Below are 20,624 nucleotides of genomic sequence, written 5' to 3' on the forward strand. Positions count from 1 at the left end.
CCACGTCGCTGCCACAGATCTCAGATGAGATTTTTTTTAAACTTGGGTATTTCACCACAATGCTATAGTAAATAGTCTGACTGTCAAGTAAACAGTGTTCTAGCAGAGACTCCAAAGTAGATGTCAAAAATGAATTGTCACAGCCAAACCACATAATCCCAACCATGCAGCATTACCTTTGTATCTGTAGAGTAATTTATTTAAAATGCTTGAAATTACATTGTAGAGGATGATTTGATATGGAATAGAGCATAACCTCCAAAGTGTCTCACCTTTTTAGTGACATAGTAGTCAGGTGACTCATTATATGCAGCAGGATTGTGTAACTGTAAAATTGCTTTGCTGGGATGGACTTACCTCAAGATTGCCGTACTGTTGTACCTAAAAGGAAACAGGAGGCCGCCCATTATAGTGTAGGACCTGCACTCGAGTTCTTACGAAGCATTAAAAAGTGACAAACATTACTGCTTTCTGTATATGCGCATGAGATGAAGAATTGAATGTGGCAAAAAGTGAACTGACAGAAGTTACTTTTTCACAAGTCAATAGTCCCTGATGAATTGCAATGGAATTACTCTAAAGGAGGCAGCATGATACACAATCAACCAATAGCATGAGGTGTTAGATGTATACTTTTCTCAGTTGCGCTAAAATGTGATCGCCAAGCTATAAAAGCAAGGGATGGAGGGGGCTAATCCAGACAAACTAGTGCCTACTTGTGCTGATCCAAAACTCACCAGTGGATCCCACAGACAGCTCGGTTGTCAAGCGAGCAGCTTAACATTCTTACATTTAATTTGTACTGTGATGTGATAACCATGAATTGAGGAGTGTGCACTATTTTCTTTTGAAATTAGTTAATGTTTTGTGTGTAAAAGTGTATTTTCTGTTATTTACTGCTTTCGACCACATTAAATATTTTTAACTCTTAATTTGTGTTTGGATCATTCATTCAAAGCACATGGCCTAGTTTGCACGTAAACATTAAAATTTGTAATCCTTTTAGCACATTTCGTACTTCGTGGAAACCTTTCAAGGCTGCAGTACATATAAATTATATTTTTGCACAAAACGTTGTTAAAGTTTAAGTGATCATTGCTTGACGCAATCCTTCATGGTAACTTTTTTTATGTAATTCCTAGGAATATTAATGGAGACATCTATGCAAGTTCAATGGCGTCATGTGGGCATGAACAACAGATGAACATCCCTGCTGCAGGAGAACCAAGAAGAGGACAGCTGAAAAACACATGCAATCAATATTTCAGGAGAAATCTGTAAAGAGTTCCAAAAACAAGAAAGCATTTGGAGGCCACTTAATCAAAAGAGTGACTGAAATGAAAATCAAATCAGGTGGGATCAATAGCTTTGTCTGCAAGGATAATACTGTTTGGTCTCTTGTTTTAATTTTCATGTATAAAAAAACACATCAATCGAATCTTCGGTACTAGATTTAACAGACAATGAGGATGTCAAACAGCTTGACAATTAACACAAATGAAGGTCAAAGGCAATCCCTGTTGCCTCTAGGAAATTCTATGATATTCCTTTTGACAAAGCCAAAGGTGCCTTAAGCCAGGGCCTTCTTTAGTGTGTGCTCATGAGGTGGGTTTGATCAATATATCCAAAGAAGCCATCATCACTCAAAATGTCCCACCCTCTCCTTCAGTCACTGTCATACTTCCCCAAGTTCCCAGGAGCCATCGATGAGATAGACATTAACTCATCATTTTTCAGCTTAATGTCTAAAATTGGGACTATGAATAGAATGCCCTTCAACTGGTCGGAGAGCAAAATCAAGGAGTGGGAGACTTTTGCGGAGCTGGCTAAATATGAACCGGAATCACAGAAGCCCACGGTCAAAGCGCTGTTGATTGTGGCCTACTCGTTTATCATTGTGATGTCCCTCTTTGGAAATGTGTTGGTCTGCCATGTGGTGATGAAGAACAAGAGAATGCACTCTGCCACCAGCCTTTTCATTGTCAACCTGGCAGTATCTGATATCATGATCACCCTCCTGAACACCCCTTTTACTCTGGTAAGTGACTGATTACAGGTCCACTGTCTATGAATGCTCAAAGTTAGATTCTTTGAAAGGGTTTATGCCTAATATTGTAAGAATGAAGGGTGTGTTCTTCCTGTTTTTTCGAGCGCAATTTTTACTCATTGTGAGTACTGAGTAAGCTATGAAAGGTAGGAGGGATCTTGAATAACATTCACCATTAGCATACAGAAACAGCCTGTCAAAGCGTGATGTTTTTAGGCTTCGTATGTTCACTATCATGGCCATGCTGTTTTTGAGGTAGACCTTGTATCTGCTCTAGCAACTTTGCATCACATTAAAAGAGGAGTAGGAAGATAAGAGGCCAGGAGAATCTTACTCGCAATGTGGATCCCATACAGTACTTATCTCTGATCCAAGACTATCTGGAATGTACTCAAATTAACATGAGAGTACAACAGGGTACCTGATGATATTATTAGAAGGATTAGCCTGTCACAGCTGTCTCTGCAGTGAGGTCACTCCTATAGAACTCCAATTAGAAATAACCATCAGGTTGAGACACTCCTACAGTGACTATAACAGGTCTGATTTACTACCTTAATCATTTTCTTGACTCTAAATTATCTCTGTTTGGTGTTTAGCATACACCACCATTAAAGGAAGACATTTGGATCTTCAAATTCATAAAGTGAATTAAGAGCATATTTATATGAAAATGTCTGCACAGTGATGAGCTATAAATTACTCTTTCAGCTACAGATTTTGTAGATTAAACTAGTTTTCTAACATTTATTTCTGAAGTAGGTACTCTTAAACGTTCAGTTGTGTATTGAGGTCAATTCCATTGAAATATGTTGTGTATGTTATTATGTAAGGCATGCTAATACTGAACAGTCTTTTGGTGCATGTGTTTGTATTGACTGCTAGTCTCTTCTGTGTCTTCCCACAAATGTTTTTTGACAAAAGGAATGTGGGCCGACAGGTTAGAAAATGTATTTGATATGATATGACGACTTGAATTGAGGACTTTGTAAAGCACTTCTAACGTTTCAGAGATAGGTTCAGAGTGCACTGGGACATGGGTACGTGTAAGTGGCAAGTGGCACTATAGTGCATTTTATAAAACCGTTAGACGAGAATTGCTCAATCATTCAGCATCAATGAAGGTCACCCGGGAATCGAATATGTAACCAACAAGATGAGAAAGCCTTGATAGAGAGAGTCCTGAGAGCCTTGGTGAAGGTCAGTCTGACAAGGGAAGACACAGAAACCAACTGCAAGGACTTTAGTGGAAAGGGTATGATTGCCCAAATACTTAGATGATGAAGGGAGCCTTTAAGGATCTTTTGCTATCAGGGCATTTATTTTACAGACTCATTTGTGGAGCTAGTGGAGTCCTCAGGAGCAGCGTTGTACCTAGAGTGACTGACTACTATAGCTCCTGTATTTGAAGAGTATGATCGTTAATATGCGTGTGGCATACCTCAGTTGCGGTGGAACAAACAGTTTAGTAAGCTAGTTCTGTTAGCTGTCATCAAGTGCCTTCTGTACTAGGCAAAGAGTTTAAAAGGATACTCTTCTACTTGGAGCTAGCGCAGGAATTAAGAGGTCCATGAGATATGGACATGTCATTTTATCCCAAGCACTTGGTAAGCTCCATAGCCATCAATTCTCTGGTGTTTTGAGTGATAGAGGTTATGGGAAAAACAGTATGTAGGCTTTTGCAATAGTTCATAAATGACAACAGCATGGATTATGATACATTTATATGACTCAGAGCCGTGGAGCAGCAGCAGTAATCCTCAAGTTCCAAGTTCCTTTGGCAAAGGTAAAGGAAGAGGTGAGGGCTGAAAATGCCCATGAGCATGACTACAATTTTTCACTGTTTAGGCATGTCCAACTTTTTTGCAAAGGTGTTAATTAGGATGGTGATGATGGATCTGGTTGCTGAGAGGCCCAGTTTGAGGGTGTTAGCCACACCGATGTTTCAAGGTATAAATGATTTTTTGGAGGGAGACCCAAATGTTATTGTTGTAATATTTAGAGACAGAAACAAATTTGTGCATGAAGGAATAGGAAGGCAAAGGCAAGGGTCCTTAGTCTTTTGTGAAGCAGAGGCAATGTAGACAATTAAGGTGTGTATTTTATTGGTAAAGAATGATAGAAGAAGGTCACAGAGTTTTGATGAGGGATCATGCATACTAAAGAATATGGGGACATCACCCACCTAGATATGGAGAAGTTCTTTCAAATAGTTCAAACATCTGGCAATGTGGGCATAGATGTTTTCTTCTTTGTTCAGGCACAACAGATTTATAGCCTGTGGAGAGGGAATGGCAGTCCATGCGATCAGATGATGACTTCATTTTGTTCCTGCATCTTTTTCTTGTGCTCTAACTTGATGTTTCTTTTGGAGAAATCTCTCAGTGTGCCCTTTGTCTGTCTTCAAGTGGCAGTGTTTCCAGGTGGAGATTGGAGCCAAGGTGTCCAAAACTTTGGTTAGTGTAGCTTCCAGGACAGCTAGAATGTCATCAGAAGATACTGGAGGAGGATCCAGTGTTTCAAGGAGCAAATGAATAAAGGCCTCAGGCTGTGCCATGAGGAGACTTCGCCAATGAGGGTGGAAATATTTGCTCTAGTGTGTAGTTCATTATCAACAAAAAATTTGATTAAATAGTTGTCACTCCAGAAAGCTGGTAAATTTAAAGCAGCTGGAGGTCCTGTACTAAAGAGAACAGTAAATTGAAGCCATGTTCTTCCATGAGTCAGTGTTTTAACTAATTGGGTAAAGCCGCCAAGGGAATCTACATCTTCAATCATGTTCCAATATACACAAACTATGCAGAATATACGCTCATTGCTAGTTAGACTATCTTTAAGCAATAACAGAGAGATTGGATTGGAAGGTATCAAGGCATTTTTTAAGTGGATGCAGACAACTGCCCAGCCAAGGGAGGTGGTTATGGTTATGGCTACCTTGCTTACAGGATACTCAAAAGAAGGGCCTTACAGACCATAACCACTCCCCCTCTCCTTTTTCCATCTTCTACCCTGGTCTCTGTATTTCATCATTTTATAACAATGTCTTTCATTACTAATTTATATATTCAAGATGTGGTGTTGGTGGACTGTGGCAAGCTACATGCTCTGGTGCATTGTCCGGTAAAAAACAATAGAATTCCTCAGACCTGATGGAAACACATGGGATGTGGAAGGTAGGCATGTGGATATGATCCAAATGGAAGGAAAAATGAAAGCTTGTGTGGTACTGAAGAAAAGATTTCAGGCCCTCATAAAAAGTAACTTAATCCTTTTGCACAACATCTAAAGTTACAGACTTTAAAATGAGGGTACTAGCTCATTCGCAAAAGGGACAGGGTGTCTTTGGAACTCCCTCACAATTGTGAATACCTAAAGGAAAATTTGCTATATTTAATAGAAAAAATTGCCTTTAGTTAAAGGCTATCACAGAAATCATGCACTCATGACCCTAGCAAGCCACTATCCCTGTAATGTCCACCAATCGGACTGGGTCATAATTTGGGACCTACCTCATTTGTATTTATGATAAGGATATGATTATGCTGCAGTCTTTATCAGAATTTTAAAAACTGACAGATTAGTACATTGGTCAGTTTGTGAAGTTCTTTACTTGTCGCAAATTGCTATCAGTTTTTAGCTAGAGGTATTTCATACATCATGCTATGCTATGTTATGTTATTATTATACAGTTTAGTGGTACTCTCCTCACTAACCTCAGAAAGATGAAAACAGAGGTAGCCTTACCGGGATTTGAACTTGTGATCTGCATATCTATCTCATCTAAAAGTGTTTTCTCAATACTCCATTCTACCAGCTTCCAAATACCACTAAATAACCGTTCAATTAATTAACTGATTTTCTTTTATGATTTTTTCCCACTGATATGTAATGTCAAATTTTTTTAGTCTTCAACTTTATAAAGAGACAAAGTAAAATTACAACCGCCTACTATGCTTATGAGAATAATTAATCACAATATAACAGAATCAATAGCCACATTAATAATACACATTGCGACCACAGAAATATCTACATTAATTTCAATGAACAACAATTCATGTAACAATTAAGTAACAGTTAAGATAAAACGGTATTATGATTTTTATAGAAAAAATAAATAGAAGAAGAAAGTAGAGGAAGAACTGAAAAAATAAAATAAAGTAATAGCAAGATCAAATTGTCCTTAGTGTATGTGTGAGGTGCGGTATTTGGAGTGCAGATGGTCTCAGAGTCTTGAATCTGGCAATCACTTGCCCTGGGACAGCTCATCTACCCAGTTACAAACTATGGTAGCTGCAGCAAACTAGCGACCAATCAATATTCAGCATTCCAAATACCTTGAAGCATGTTTGCACTTTAGTGGGAAGGCAGGAAAAAAAGCACTGTATCAGAAAATCTTTACCGCTAATGCAGGGGTGCAGGGTCTGAGGACTGGAGGGCCATGGGGTCCTAGACAGAGGCGCCATTTGTGTCTGGCTCACCCTGAAAGACCAAGTCCAGTCTGCCTACAAACTGTGGTGACGGCTCACGCAGGGCTTTGTAGATTCAGTTTGGCTGTTAGGCAGGGAGGCTGGTGTTGTGATTACTGGATGACTAGATTTTACTAAACAAATTATGACAGGAACAAAAATGATCTGCAAGTTTGTTTGTTAAGCTTGTTAAGGATCCCCTGCATTTTGTGTAAAGCAAATTCATCAACACTTGTCATGGTGCTGTCATTAGGACAAACAATGAGGCACATGGAGACCATATTGAAAAAACACACAGTCCAAGATGAAAACCCAATAAATAATGTGAGATTGTAATGCCCTACCATGTCAATGAGAATAATGTGATGAATGGGACAAGATCTTCTGGGGAAGCCAGAAGGGTATCACAAAGTCAAGCAGATTTTAACTTGGCAAGAACATAGGAATGTGGGTGCCAATTGATGTAAATAGGTGGGGCCTCGCCATTACCGATAAGGCAACGCAATGCCATCCAAGGATGAGGACTCTGGTGGGTTTTTATGGCATACCGAAAGAGTAAGAAAGACACCTATGAGATGGGCTGACATTTTAGGAAACATACACAAGGTAACAAACAGGCTTGCTCGAACACTAGAAGCAGTTAAAAGTCCTGTGGTTAAGTTAATGTAATGTTCAACCTAACTTGTCACAATCACAGCATGCAGCTTCAAGGAAGTGTAGCATGCAAACTATAAAATGGCAAAATGTAGCTAAATTGACTATGGTCTACAAGGAGAAAAGTAACTGAATAATGTTAATACATTTCAAAAGATTTAGCGAATCACTAAATTACATCATGACCCGTCAGAAAGGACCTTTGGTTCATTGTGACTGTACTATGAAGATTTCTTTCTCTATGTCTGATTGTGGTATGCAGATGGAGCTGGGGTTCTACCAGGTGAGATTGATGATGATTTTTTCATAATTAAAAGTGTTGCTTCAATATCAACACTAACTTGCTCATATGCAAATGTATTTACGGTTTGTTATTCATATTTGAGTTCACCATAGCTCATAACTTAAAAGGCTCCCTCGAGCCGCTTGAGCTGACGAGCTTGGGAGCGCCTGCATGCCCAGAGTGGAATTGTGCCTGAGAAAATTAAGCGGCAGCATGTCCAGCAACCTACGATTTTTTTTCCCTACTGATGACGGAGAAATCCAGAAACACGTGTCTAGGGATACGCTTTGAGAATTATGGAATTGAGCCAAGTAATTTTTGGAACTTTGTCCTGTGCCAAAAACAATGAACTACATCGACCAAGATGCTTAGAGGTAATGACGCTGCGATGTGAAGTCAGTGTGCTCCCACCCCCTTTACCGTAGCTAATGTAAGCCTCATGTTAAGGTGGCTAATGTCTGGATACCAGTTTTCCATGTCGTGTACCTCTCTTTATTTCAGGAGAAGGCAAATCAGCAATGTCAAATGATGTATCTATTGTTTTCTGTTCTCCTGTAACTTTACTTTTACGCAAACCTTGTAGCACCCAGTAAAGAGCACCTGTAGAGAACAGCTTGGACCGAATGTATCTCATTATGTTGCAGATAACTGAAGGTCTGAAGAACGTTTAGAGAGACTTCATTGTGCCATAGTTGGAGAACGTAATGAATTAGCTTTATCTGCTTGTACTTCAACCTAATTGCTTCTACTCATGGGAATCACGCCTCGGTGTAACGAAATGTTAGTAATATATGATTCCAGCTAATGCATAGGTTATGAGGAGTAAAATTCCCCTTTCCATTTCTTGTGAGCAGATGCTTGCTTTCAGAGGCTTTCTAGTAGAATCACTTTATTGAGACAGATCACTCCAATTTCCCCAACCTTACCCCAGCCTAGCAGAGTAGAGTGCTCCCATTATGAGAGAACTGATTTCCTCTATTCTATTCGAGACAACTTCATAAGTTTGTTTTTGTTCTTTGTTTGCTTTGAATATATTGACTACTGCATTCATGTAATGGCTACTGAATTCAAATTAAGCTGAGGATTTTTGTTGAAACTTTGAAAAAAAATTAATAAAATGTACTCTCTGTCTTCCTTGTGGGGCCAAATGTGCTTCATGTCTTTGAGATGTATTGCATTTTTATGTTAACTTTAGTCTGAACTAAAGATTTGCACTGAACAAACTGCCCTAATAAGTTCATCTGTGAATACTAGAGTGGATATTGGTGTAGTGTCCTGTGTATTATAGAGCGCAGGGCCCCTCTAGTCCCTAACGGATACTGTAGTCTAGTGATATAAGGGATTGGGTTTGGTTAATAAAATTCATGACACACTACGTGTCAGTGAACGGTTGCCCTCTAGAGAATAAAGATGTAATACGAGCTCCGTGTGTGTCGTAATTCATTTACATGTTACCGGGCTGAGGTGGATGCTACAACTGGCGATGAGATATGGATACATAAATCCCACAACATGCAGAGTTGAGAGTGCTCTCCCAGAGAGTGTGCCGAGTTCCAGCAAACTGCTTCTGCGTGCCACGTGTGCCTCAGTCAAAGTGAAAATCGACAGTTGGGATATTTGGAGTCATGGTGCAAATCCAGCCACTGCAAGACCTTCCAAAGAAATGAATGCCCTACAGAAAACGTTATTTATTGCCAGTCAGAAAATTGCTAATACGAACAAGATAAGAGGAACGACGTACCAACCTAATTCAGAGCCATCATTCATATAGTACGACAACGTTAAATGCAGTGATAACTAGGTATAGCGCATGCAACAAACAGTGACAGCAAAGTGTAAAGTAACACTGCAACCAGAAGTTGATAAATGCAAAGAAATGCTAAAGGCAGTGACCACCAGGTACAGAATGTGCCACAAGCAGTGACATCTAATTACAAGAGAAATGTTAAAGGCAGCGAAAACCAGGTATGATGGAAAAGGGAGAGAGTGGTGACAAACAAGTGGCCGAGACAAAAGTAATAAGCCGACACTGATCTCCATTAAGGCGCGACAATCCAAGCACTAGTCAGTGCGCTGATGCTTGCAAGGGTGACACTGGGCCAAAGGATGCTGAAGGTCAAATGTAGCCTGAACAGTTTATAATCCTGTCAGCAGCTGCAGACAACCGCACAAGGTGCAACGCCGCTGTGTTCCTGAAACCACCTTTTTCATTCAAGACCATCAAAAAGAAGAATATTGGTGCTATACTGACTGCATGGATTGAAGCTTTCGATGATTTCATTGATGCGCTGGAAGGAACAGATGACAAGAAAATTCTTGTAGCAGAATTGACCACATCGGAGAGTTAAGATTGTTGAAGGCACGTTGCGGTGGGTCCCTGCGATGCCGGCGCAGCCGTCCCACTGCCAGCTCCACTGCAACTGCCACCCCAGAATTCTTCCCACGGAACCTAGAACCAGACAGCAGTCAAGGTTCCACGCCTTCGCGCATCAAGGTATAACAAAGATCATCAAATATCTTAGAAAAATAGCAGGAGAAAGAGGGAAGGAGGTGATAAAGAAAGTACCAAGAGGTGAAGAAATTTTGTACGATCAAATTAAAGAAGTGTTGAACACCAAATTCAATCTGGTGCAGAATGTTGACTATGAAAGGTACATTTTCAATTAAGAGCATCAGAAAGCAGGAGAAATTATCGATGACTTGAAGCGCTAATGAAACATTGTAGATTTAATTAATTCAATGATGAAGAAGCCATATGACTCAGAGTCATAGATGGTTACCTTTCTGATTCCTTTAGGTGCCGAATGCTAAGAGAAATGCTTAGTCTAGAGCATGTGCTCGTGGCAGCCATAGCAGAAGAACATGTTATGTTAAAATATTTGTAAAGCGCATGGCTGCCCCAGCAACGGGGCGTCCTAGCGCTAGAATCAGAAAAGGCAGGGCCGGGAAGGGAAAGCTAATAGTCAGAAGTCAGGTCTTAACTTGCCGACAAAAAATCTGCTGACATGGAGGCCGGAGGGGCCCAGAGTGAATCGTCGTTGAATGTGAAGAGTAAGAAAAGACATAAGGTAGTAGGACACAAGATGATGTCTCCTAAGAAAAGAAGTTATGTTATCGATGGGGATTTTCCTTTCTGCATGAAGGTAACTGCCCCACCATTGGACAGATTTGTAAAGGCTGTGGGAAAGAGTACCCTTTTGCAACAGTTTGCAAATCGAGAGAAAAAGTGAGTGCATCATGTCATGAAGAGGAAATGGCTGCCAGTGCGTCATGTCGTGAAGACAACATGGCTGCCAGAAGGTTCCAGAAGCATTCCAGCCACGCTCACCAAAGTAAACAGCAACATCAATTAAGGCAAGTAGAAACAGAAAGAGACCGATTGTCATCTAATTCCTTGTCACTAGGTTCTTTGATGTTACTGTCAAACGACAGTCAAGAAGATGGGTGTGCAATGTCGATGCTGACCACTGAAAGACATGCGCTTGTAGGTGTAGTTTCTTGTAAGGAAGAATACAAGTCAGAAAAAGATCAGCAATTGAAATCATGAAATTAATTTTGATATTGTTCCAAAATATAACTGAAGGTTATTGGTTGCTATACCGTGGTAGACAGTGGTGAGTCGATAAATATCATGCCAGCCAAAAAGTACCATGAACTGTCTGCAGTGCCCCGTCTCACACCATTAAAAACCAAGGCATACACTTGGACAGCCTTGACGCCATTACAAATTCAAGGTCTTTGCTCATCTTCAGCAATTGTTGCTGACATGGGGCTTATTTCTGTAAATTAAAATGTCATTGCTCCTCACAACATAGTGAATCAGTTTCTAACTTTGTTCCATAGATTAGTAAAACTTAAGACAATGAAAGTTCAGCTTCACATTAATGAGGACATTTGTCCTGTTCTTCAATGACATCGTTGAATTTAATTTCACCTACAAGTAGCTGTTGAAAAAGAAATTGAGACTTTGCTGAAACATTATATCATTGAGCTCTCTACTGGTCTGGTGCCAGGGGTGTTACCCATAGTGATGATAGCTAAAAAGGACATTGGCGGGTCTGTGCGAATTTGTGTCAACATACGTCAAGTAAACAAGGTGATTGAAAGAGAACGACATCCAGGTCTGCACATTGCCGATATGATTACTCAGTTGAATGGTGCCAAGGTCTTTTCGCGCCTTGATCTGAACAAAGGGTATCATCAGCTCAAATGTGAAGAAAATTGCCAGTACATTACTACCTTTTCAACCCATGTAGGTTTGTTCAGATACAAAAGATTGGGTTTCGAAGTGTCCTCAGCTGCCGAACTTTTCCAAGTTGTCATTTGTCGCATTATACAGCTTGTCATTCATGCTTTCAATTATACTAGTATTTGGGTCTACACGGAAAGAACATGTTAAAGCCCTTACTCATGTATACCATCTACCTGCTGATCCAGGGCTTACTTTGAATGCTGAAAAGTATGAGTTTAAAAAAAATCTTTGGGCACACTTTCTCAGATGAGAGAATTACTCCAGAGCCAGCCAAAGTTCAGGCTCTGTTATCCACCTCTCCTCCACGAGATGTAACCATATTGCATTCTTTTCTTGGGATGGCCTGTTACTGCTCCAGGTACATCCGTGACTTTGCCACTGCGAGTACCCCATTGAGAGACTTGATGAAAAGGAACGCTTCATTTCAATGGTCACTGGAGTTTGATCAAAGTTTTAAGACACTCAAACATGTAATTAAAAATGCTACTGAGATGGACTACTTTGATCCTAAATTGCATACAGAGATTGTTGTGGATGCCAGTCTAGTGGGTTTGGGTGCAGTTCTAGCTCGGCATAGTGGACATGTAAACTTGCCTTATGGCCTATGCAAGCTGGAATTTGTCACAGACTGAACAAGCTTGTTCCCACCCTGAAAAAGAAAGCTTTGCTGTTGTGTGGGCTTGTAAACACTTTCACCTGTTTCTGTATGGAAATATTTTACGTTTGTTACTGATCACCAAGCACTACTTATTATTTTTGACAATCCAATGGCTAAAATGCCCCCTTGGATTGAGAAGTGGGGGCTATGACTGCCAGAGTATGACTACACTAATGTGCACCCGTAAGGAAAAGATCAAAACCCTGCTGACCACTTTTCTCGAGTGGCTCTACAGTATCAGGGTACCCCTTCTAAAGTGGATGATGCCAACGTTAATTTAATTGTGATATCCAGTACCCCAGTAGCCATATCTGTTGAATGAATAAGTGCTGCTACCAATGCAGAGAGAAATATGCTCATACTCAAAGACATTATTATGCATTAATCCTGAAGAACACATACTCGACCTCTTCATAATGATATTAAATATCAGAAATATGTGTGATGAACTGTTAGTTACACAAGAAGGGATTATCTTACAAGGTTTGTAAATTGTCATTCCTGAAAATCGCAGACAACAAGTCACCAAAGTGGTGCATGAGAGACATTGTGGAATTGTTGGCACTGCCCTTCAGGGCCGTGTTTGGTTTCTTTTCCTTGATGAGCGAGTTGAAAGAGAGCTCTGGTCTTGTCATTAATGTAACTGTTTATCTCCAAAAACAACTCAGCATCTGTTAGACCTGGGGTTTCTGATTGTCAGAGTATGCACCCTGTACAAGCAGGAACCATTGCTCTAATCAGGGTGCACCAGATACTCACTAAAACATAACCTATGCTCACCCTCTGGTTGCGTGGCACTGAAATATTTTGTGCAACACTCACACAGTAACACAATGAATACACCCCAAAAATAATCGACACAGTGTTAGAAAAATAGATTATATTTTTATGAGTAAAACTAGACCAAAATGACAAACCTCCAATAAGTTGAACTGGAGTGTTGAATTTTTAAAGAATTAATTAAAAAGTAATGCTTAAAAGCATATAGCGCTTAGGGGTTACTTGAGGTCACGCTGGACCGAAGTACATCCAAAGTTCAGACCGATTGAGACGAAGCCGGCTACAGGACTTGTGCAGGTCCTGCTGAAAAAGTACCTTGGATGGAGCAAGCTTCAACGTCAAACACTAAATGCATCAGTTACTATCCGCGCAGGCAAAGAAGGCTTCATCGATAACACCCCTTTACAATGCAGGCACTGCATCATCGTCAAGCCGCACTGTCCTTCATCACTAAGCAGTCCACTGAAGTGATGTCTTCGATCATGTTATATATCGGCGTCAAACTGCAATGCAGCTTGACGATAACACAGTGCCTGCATCGTAAAGGGGCTCCTCAATGAAGCCTTCCTCACCTGCGCAGATCTGAACCGATGCATCAAGTCTTCGACTTCGATGTTTGCTCCACCAAAGGTACTTTTTCAGCAGGACCTGAATGAGTCCTGTAGCCAGCCTGCCCTCCATCGCGGTCGGCTGGATCTTTGGATGTACCCCGGTCCAGAATGACCTCAATTAACCCCTAAGCGCTATTGCTTTTAAGCACTACTTTTTGCTTAATTCTTTAAAAAGTATAACTGTAGTTCTACTTATTGGATTTTTGTTGTTTGTGTCTTGTTTTACATATAAAAAATAACCCTGCGTGGAGTATTTTATTTGTGTTTTCATTGTTTCAGTGTGTGTGCATGGTGAACAAATTCTTTACACATTGCCTCTTAAGATAAGCCTGACTGTTTTGTGCCAAGCTGCCAGAGGGTGAGCACAAGTTATATTTTCGTGTGTATCTAGCTTACCCTGATTAGACTGGTGGTTCCTGCTTGGACAGTGTGCATACCTCTGCCAACCAGAAACTCCAGTTCTACCAGCATACTTTGAATATGTTGGATCTTCCAAAACATGTCTGGGAGAAACTAGCAGTTGACTTCTTTGGGCCACTTGACAATGGCCATTATCTCATTGTATTTGTAAATGAGTACTTCCGGTTTCCTCAGGTGAATGCCCTTTTGTCAATCACTCATGATCTAGTCATTGAAAGACTAGAAAGCATTTTGCAACCTGAGGTTTTCTGTTACTACTAAAATCTGACAATGGCACACCAATCAATGGTTGAGACTTTCTTACTCATTAAAATATCAAGTATCAGAAAAGCACACCTCTCTGCCCACAGGCTAATGGTGTTGTTTAATGCTTTATGAGCACTCAAGAAGGCCATACAATGCGCTGCGCCAGAAGGAGTTGAGTTCATCAGTTCTTTATTCTAATAGTGCATACGGATCTGCTCCCCATTCTACAACCGGCAAAAGCCCGGCTGCCATGATATTCAGGAGAGCCATGGGTGCCAAGTTGCCCCATTAAACCACTGAAATAACAATTGATATTGAAAAAGTTTGAATTACGATTCATTTCACAAGTCCAGCATGAAGAAGTATGCAGACAAGCGTCAATGTACTCAGACCATTGCTGTTCAAAAAGAATATTGTGTCCGTGTCAGATAGAGACAAAAATGAAAATCTGATGCTCCATTCGATGCTTATCCATTTCAAGTTGTGACTACTAAGGGACACATGGGGACTGCTCATCGTCCTGCAAAATCCATTATGAGGAATTCCTCACATTTCAAGTACCTGCCTCAGAGTCTGTCCGTTCCAGATATCAGGAGTGAGACTCTGTCATCAGAGGGCCAGGAGAGCCCAAGGACTACAACAGTATCTAGATCACCAGAGCCTGCTGTGGTTGCTTCTGCTGTGTCTCCTCAGCCTCACACAATGAGATCTGGAAGAGTGGTTTGAGCCCCTGAATGACTCATTGAGAAACTATGATGTATATATGTTTTGTTTTTACTTTTTATTTAACAAAAAGGGAGACGTAGTGTCTTGTGTATTATAGAGCACAGTACTCTCGGGTCCCTAACGGACTCCATAGTCCAGTGACATAAGTAATTTGATGTGGTTAATAAAATTCATGGCGCAGTACGTGTCAGTTAACGGTTACACTCTCGAGAATAAAGACGTGTAATACCGAGCTCCGTGTATGGCGTGATTCATTTACAAGCCCCTGGACTGGGGAGGATGCTACAAACAGGGCTATAAGGCCGACTGAAAGTACAGCCTCTGGCAGGGAAGAAGGCCCAACTAACTGTATTGCCAATGAAGGTTTTGCCAAACCTTCAAGGTCCACAGTGGTGCTCAGGACCACACAGGAAAGATGAGGATGTGAGGAGATTGCTTAGGGAATTTAGAAGGGGATATGACCTCACAGGCACTGACACATTGGGCAAACTTGGCTCCAATAATACCAAGACTGAAATCCTAACAAAGGTTCAAGTTAAATATCTCATGTAAAATACAAAATAACAATGCTAGCAAATGGGAACAAAGGAAGGAGAAAATAATGAAAATATGAAAAAGACTTTTTTTTAAACAAGTAAAATTTTCTAACAAGTGATACCCCTACACAGATTCACAAATATGTACAAACATATTTTAATTAGGAGATAATTTTAACAACAATAAAACATCAATGGCTCTCAATAAGTTACACAAACAACCATAGAGACAATACACTGTGTAAACAAAACAAGTGGCTGAGGAAAGTTACATATATCTAGTTTGTACAACAAAAAAACAAAACATAGCAATAAATGCGTCCTCTTTAATCAAGGCCACATGGAGGCGTTGACGGCCTTTCAACCACATTAAAATTGGTGGTCATCATCAGGACAGAAAATAAATGAATACAAGACCGTCCAATAGAAAATTCCAGTAATAAAATCTGACAAACGAGTATAAACAGAATGGTATTAGGTGTCATATAATAGCACAGGATCAATCATGATAACTGAATCAGAAGGAAAAGGGGGTTAGCCAAAGAATAACTTTCACCGAATAGAGGGAGATCCCTTGAACATAAAAAGACCCAAACTCAGTCAGATCACCAAAAAGTGAATGGGCAAAAATTAATTTAATCTGCAAAATATTAATTGAGCAAAAAGGTGTGAACAACCAGTGATTATAAATCCTGAATAAAGATACCAAAATAAATAGTACCTAATCCAAATGCGAAAATGGCCAATAAAGACAATCACCTATAAGTACCCAAACCGCAGCATGTACATGGGTAGGCTCCACTTGCTCCAAATGCAATTACAGCAAAGCGAAATGCGAACGAGAAAACATCCTCAATAAAAATAAATATAAGGAATAGAGGGCCCGATTTAGTCCATTAGAACCACTAACAAGAATCTACATAAATTAAGTATCAAGATATACTCACATGCACTAGAATTCGCAGTGATTTACAACTCAATGAAATCAAGATTAAGGTCACAGTGTAGCGACACCAAGTAGCCAAACATTAATTAATTGGTCTTTGAATCAAACAGAGCTGAAATCAAGATAGAACAAGGTTGGTATAACATGCCGCCCAAATATTACATAAAAGTCTGCTATGCATGGGCAGCCCTTACCTTCACTAGTATACCAAGGCATGACAATGGAAGTTTTATTCCTTCTCATGCAGTAGAATTCTCCTTTTAATGCAAGGGCCAAACCATTACAGACATTGCACAGGAAATCCATTTATGGCAGGCTTGGTGTGCACTTCACTGGTTGGATGGTTGACGTGAGACATTGATCGAGGGCAGTTTGGTTCTTCTGCTGATAAAGCTTCCTGGGGCAGAGGTAATTAAATCTGCTGATATATGTTCACTGGGTTTTGCCCCAGCCTATGGTGGCCCAAACTCACTTTGAAACATAACTCCCCATGAAGGCCAATACTGGCCAATACATCTGTACAGCTGCAAATAGGGCTACAGGTTAAGGAAAGGAAACCACTTGCATTTATGCTTTGAGGAGTGAACTGGGCAAGGTGTGTGGGAGGTGTCTGGGCAATTTACAATGTAACTCTGCATGAAATTTGGAGGCTTGTGAGGATGTGCAAGGCAATGTGAGTGAGACATGACGAGGCACACTATAGACCAAAGTGTGTTAAGAGGGATATAGGGAGGCTCATGCAATTATCAGGAGAAATGCATTTTTAAGGCAAAAGTCATATTGGGAAGTAAATATCAAAAGAGATATCATGAACGTAACTTCATACAGGTAAGAATAAACGTACTATTCTTAACTACACATCAACATACCTTGAAGAATTTTGATGTAGGTAGATGTGGAGATAAGCATAGGAAACCAAAACGTATCTATTTGTACTAACCTTCACCCTCTGTTGGTTCTCAATATTTAGGCGTTGCTATTTCACCCAAGACATTTTGTTCTTGATGTTCTGGAGGAAAACTTTTGAGCCCATACGCTAAGCCTGTCCCAAATCTTAAGTGTCAGTCTGATCCTTGCATTATTATCCTAACGTAGATTAAAATAAATTCTGATTTGTATTTTTTTTTATTTTTTTTTAGAATGACATAGTTTGTCATTTGAATATTTTCGTAGGAATGGTTTTCGTTGATATGTTCTGAGATGTAATGCAAGGATACCAAAGATCGCCTATCCCATGCTGTGGCCATGCAGAAGGATTGTTCAATATGATGTAACTATATGATAACCTCTTATAGCATCATGTAGAGTCTGCTATCCACTGCCATGAAAGGCCTGGTGTTAGCCAGCCAGACCAGCAGGGTGGAGGCACCATGAGTGAAAGCAATGACGAGCAAACACCCACTGCATATAGTTACATCATTATGTCTCAAAGCAGCTTTCTCCCATCCTGACATCTTCGATTGATATCTCCGTAGGGGGCCGCTTGCAAAGTATAGACTAAGTCTAGATAACTGGGCTTCTGACATTAACATTTTGTCCTGGTAGCCAGACTGGATGTAAGAGATGGTTTAGCAATATAAAACCTTCCCGCGGTGACACTGTTTGTTTCTCCGGTGTTTGTCACGCTGAGAGGGGTGACAAATGAAAAGTTCATTTATATTATTACATGAGAAGCTTTATTGCTTCCCTTATCAAGTTGAGAACAAAACTTTGGTAGACCCCACACCACAGTAAGGCAAAGCAGGCGCTGCAGACATAGGAACAACTGGTGGAAACATAACTTCATTTACATTTGTCAAAACAAAGTAGTGATTTTCAGAAAGATCAGTCCTTCATTTTCATGGTCTCCAGATTGTAGTGAGGTTGAACAGCCCATACATGAAATTACTTTCCTAAATATGTCACATAGGACAAAGATTTCACAAAATCATATATGGCTCACCAAGCCTAAGTTAGTAGCCATTTTGGATTTTATTATAGGTAGATTGTCCATGCAGTGAGTTAGTGTCGATAGTTGACTTACAATCTGTGGCAGAGGCCTTGTTTTAAAAAGTAAAACTAGGCTTGGGTGAAATGAACTTCATTTCCTTTGTGGAAATTACAGGAAATGCCCAAACAATTGCCAGAAAATTACAGGCATTTCGAATGAAGTGTAAGGCAAAATGGCAGAAATGACATGAGATTACAACGGTGAAAGCACATTTTCGTCTGGGTTTATGCTGATTTTTTGGATGAATATCTGACCAGCCCAAACTATACTGACAAAGCAGCTTTGTGGCTTCAGCTAGGCCTGCTGAACTCAACAGTCTGGCAGGGCGTCCACTTTGATGGATGATTAACCTTATATGAAGTTCTTTGTTTGGGGCCCCTTTTTTTCAGTAGGTCCTAAAGATGTGTTTTTTAAAGGCTTCCTGAATCATCAGTAATTGGGTTTGGAGCTTAGGGAACTCCAGAATCCCCACATTCCACAGGCCAAGATCACAAGCTCCAGGTGTGATTTAAAATCAATGAGAACCTCTGTTGGAATCCGGGAATCAATCTCGTGGGAGAGGCGGAGCGTTTAAAAACGTTTTGGGGATCTGCTGCACTCTATGCACCCCCCATGACATATTTGGTGGTGCTTCTGCCCTCGCGAGGGCAGGGGCACCACCAGCTGTGTACAGAAGGATTGAGAATCAATGCCATCCACTGATCAAGATACCTTTTAAATAAAAGTGAGCTACCTTACGGTTCTTTGCAAACTCACTTTTTGCAGGAACCAAAATGTAAAAGAGCCATAAGTGTGAGATCTTATCTCCACATACCTGACTGGGATGAATTGTTTAACTCATCCAAGAGATACTGAGACTTTGTTGGGTACTAATGGTCTATGAAAGCTCTACAAATGTGAGCTTTTCAGGCACCACAAAAGGGTGTGCACACTCTTTTGGCCTCGCCTTATTTGGAGCCCCTTGAGCTCTGAATGAGATAAACCTTCTATCACATCCGATGATGTCCAGCATTGGCGTCCAAGGGACACCTTCCGCTGCTTCAAGCTTATGTCTCTGCCTTATCTTTGCTTATTGCGGTCTCATGATCACCGCATACAACTTTAAGGAGACTTGATTATATGATCCCTGACGCTGACTATTGCTGAAAGAGACTGAACTACTTCACATGTCAACCTGTAAACATAACTTTAATCACTGGGGCAAACAATATCTCCATCTGACTTCATGCAACCACTAGTTGACCAAGCAATGCCTTGGTGTTTCTACAGGACTCTTCGCATTACTTCAACTCATCCATAGCTGTGTTACCAGTGCCATGTGATGCGGTTTCTATGAACTTTCATTTTATGGGATGAGCCTACAGCATTCCACTTAAAACGGTGAACGCTTAGCTATATTAGTTTTTTAATTATCTGTGTCTTGAACTTTCTGTGTCAGTTACCCTGTAAATATTTTTTTTTTATGAGAATTGCTATGGACATTGATCCCTTCAATCCTACGATCATAGCGTTTAATATTTAATTATTTTACACCCTCTTCCAGAATCAGGGCCATACTTAGAGGTGGACCTTCTTGCAATAAGGTCCCAGAATTGTTGGGAGACTACTCCCAGTGTATCATGGACATTTTTAGTGTGATGTTATGTTATGTTAAAATATTTATAAATAGCATGGCTGCCCCCGCAATGGGGCATCCCAGCGCTAGTTTTGGGAGAGGATATGGAGAACGAACAAAAGTTGAATGGAGGATAACCAGGTCTTCACGAAAGCCCAATGATTCTGAATGGTCCTAATGGACAGAGGCAAAGTATTACACAAGGCGGGAACTTTCGCAGAGAAAGAGCTGCCTCCTGCCCTCTCTCTTCTCACTCATGTGTGCTCTTGAAATGTACCTTTACCATCTGGGATACATTTAGAGGTCCTGCAACAATTCCACAATGTGGACATTAGTAATGTAATTGCTGTCCTACATATTTTTTTCACCCGAGGGGGAGCCTGTTGACTGG

At 40.4% G+C, this 20,624-nt stretch overlaps 1 protein-coding gene across 1 annotated transcript in view; it reads left to right on the forward strand.

Annotated features, from left to right (window-relative positions):
* LOC146829620 (G protein-coupled receptor 83-like) overlaps window positions 1-20,624 on the forward strand; it is a 755,876-nt gene that overhangs the window by 134,546 nt on the left and 600,706 nt on the right. Inside the window, exon 3 of the mRNA XM_085608310.1 lies at window positions 1,143-2,038. Within this exon, the coding sequence (XP_085464436.1) occupies window positions 1,649-2,038 (390 nt within the window). The 5' untranslated portion in view covers window positions 1,143-1,648. The remainder of the gene's footprint in view (window positions 1-1,142; window positions 2,039-20,624) is intronic.

The sequence above is a fragment of the Triturus cristatus genome, chromosome 5_2 (genome assembly GCF_964204655.1).
Source record: "Triturus cristatus chromosome 5_2, aTriCri1.1, whole genome shotgun sequence".
NCBI classification, from domain to species: domain Eukaryota; kingdom Metazoa; phylum Chordata; class Amphibia; order Caudata; family Salamandridae; genus Triturus; species Triturus cristatus.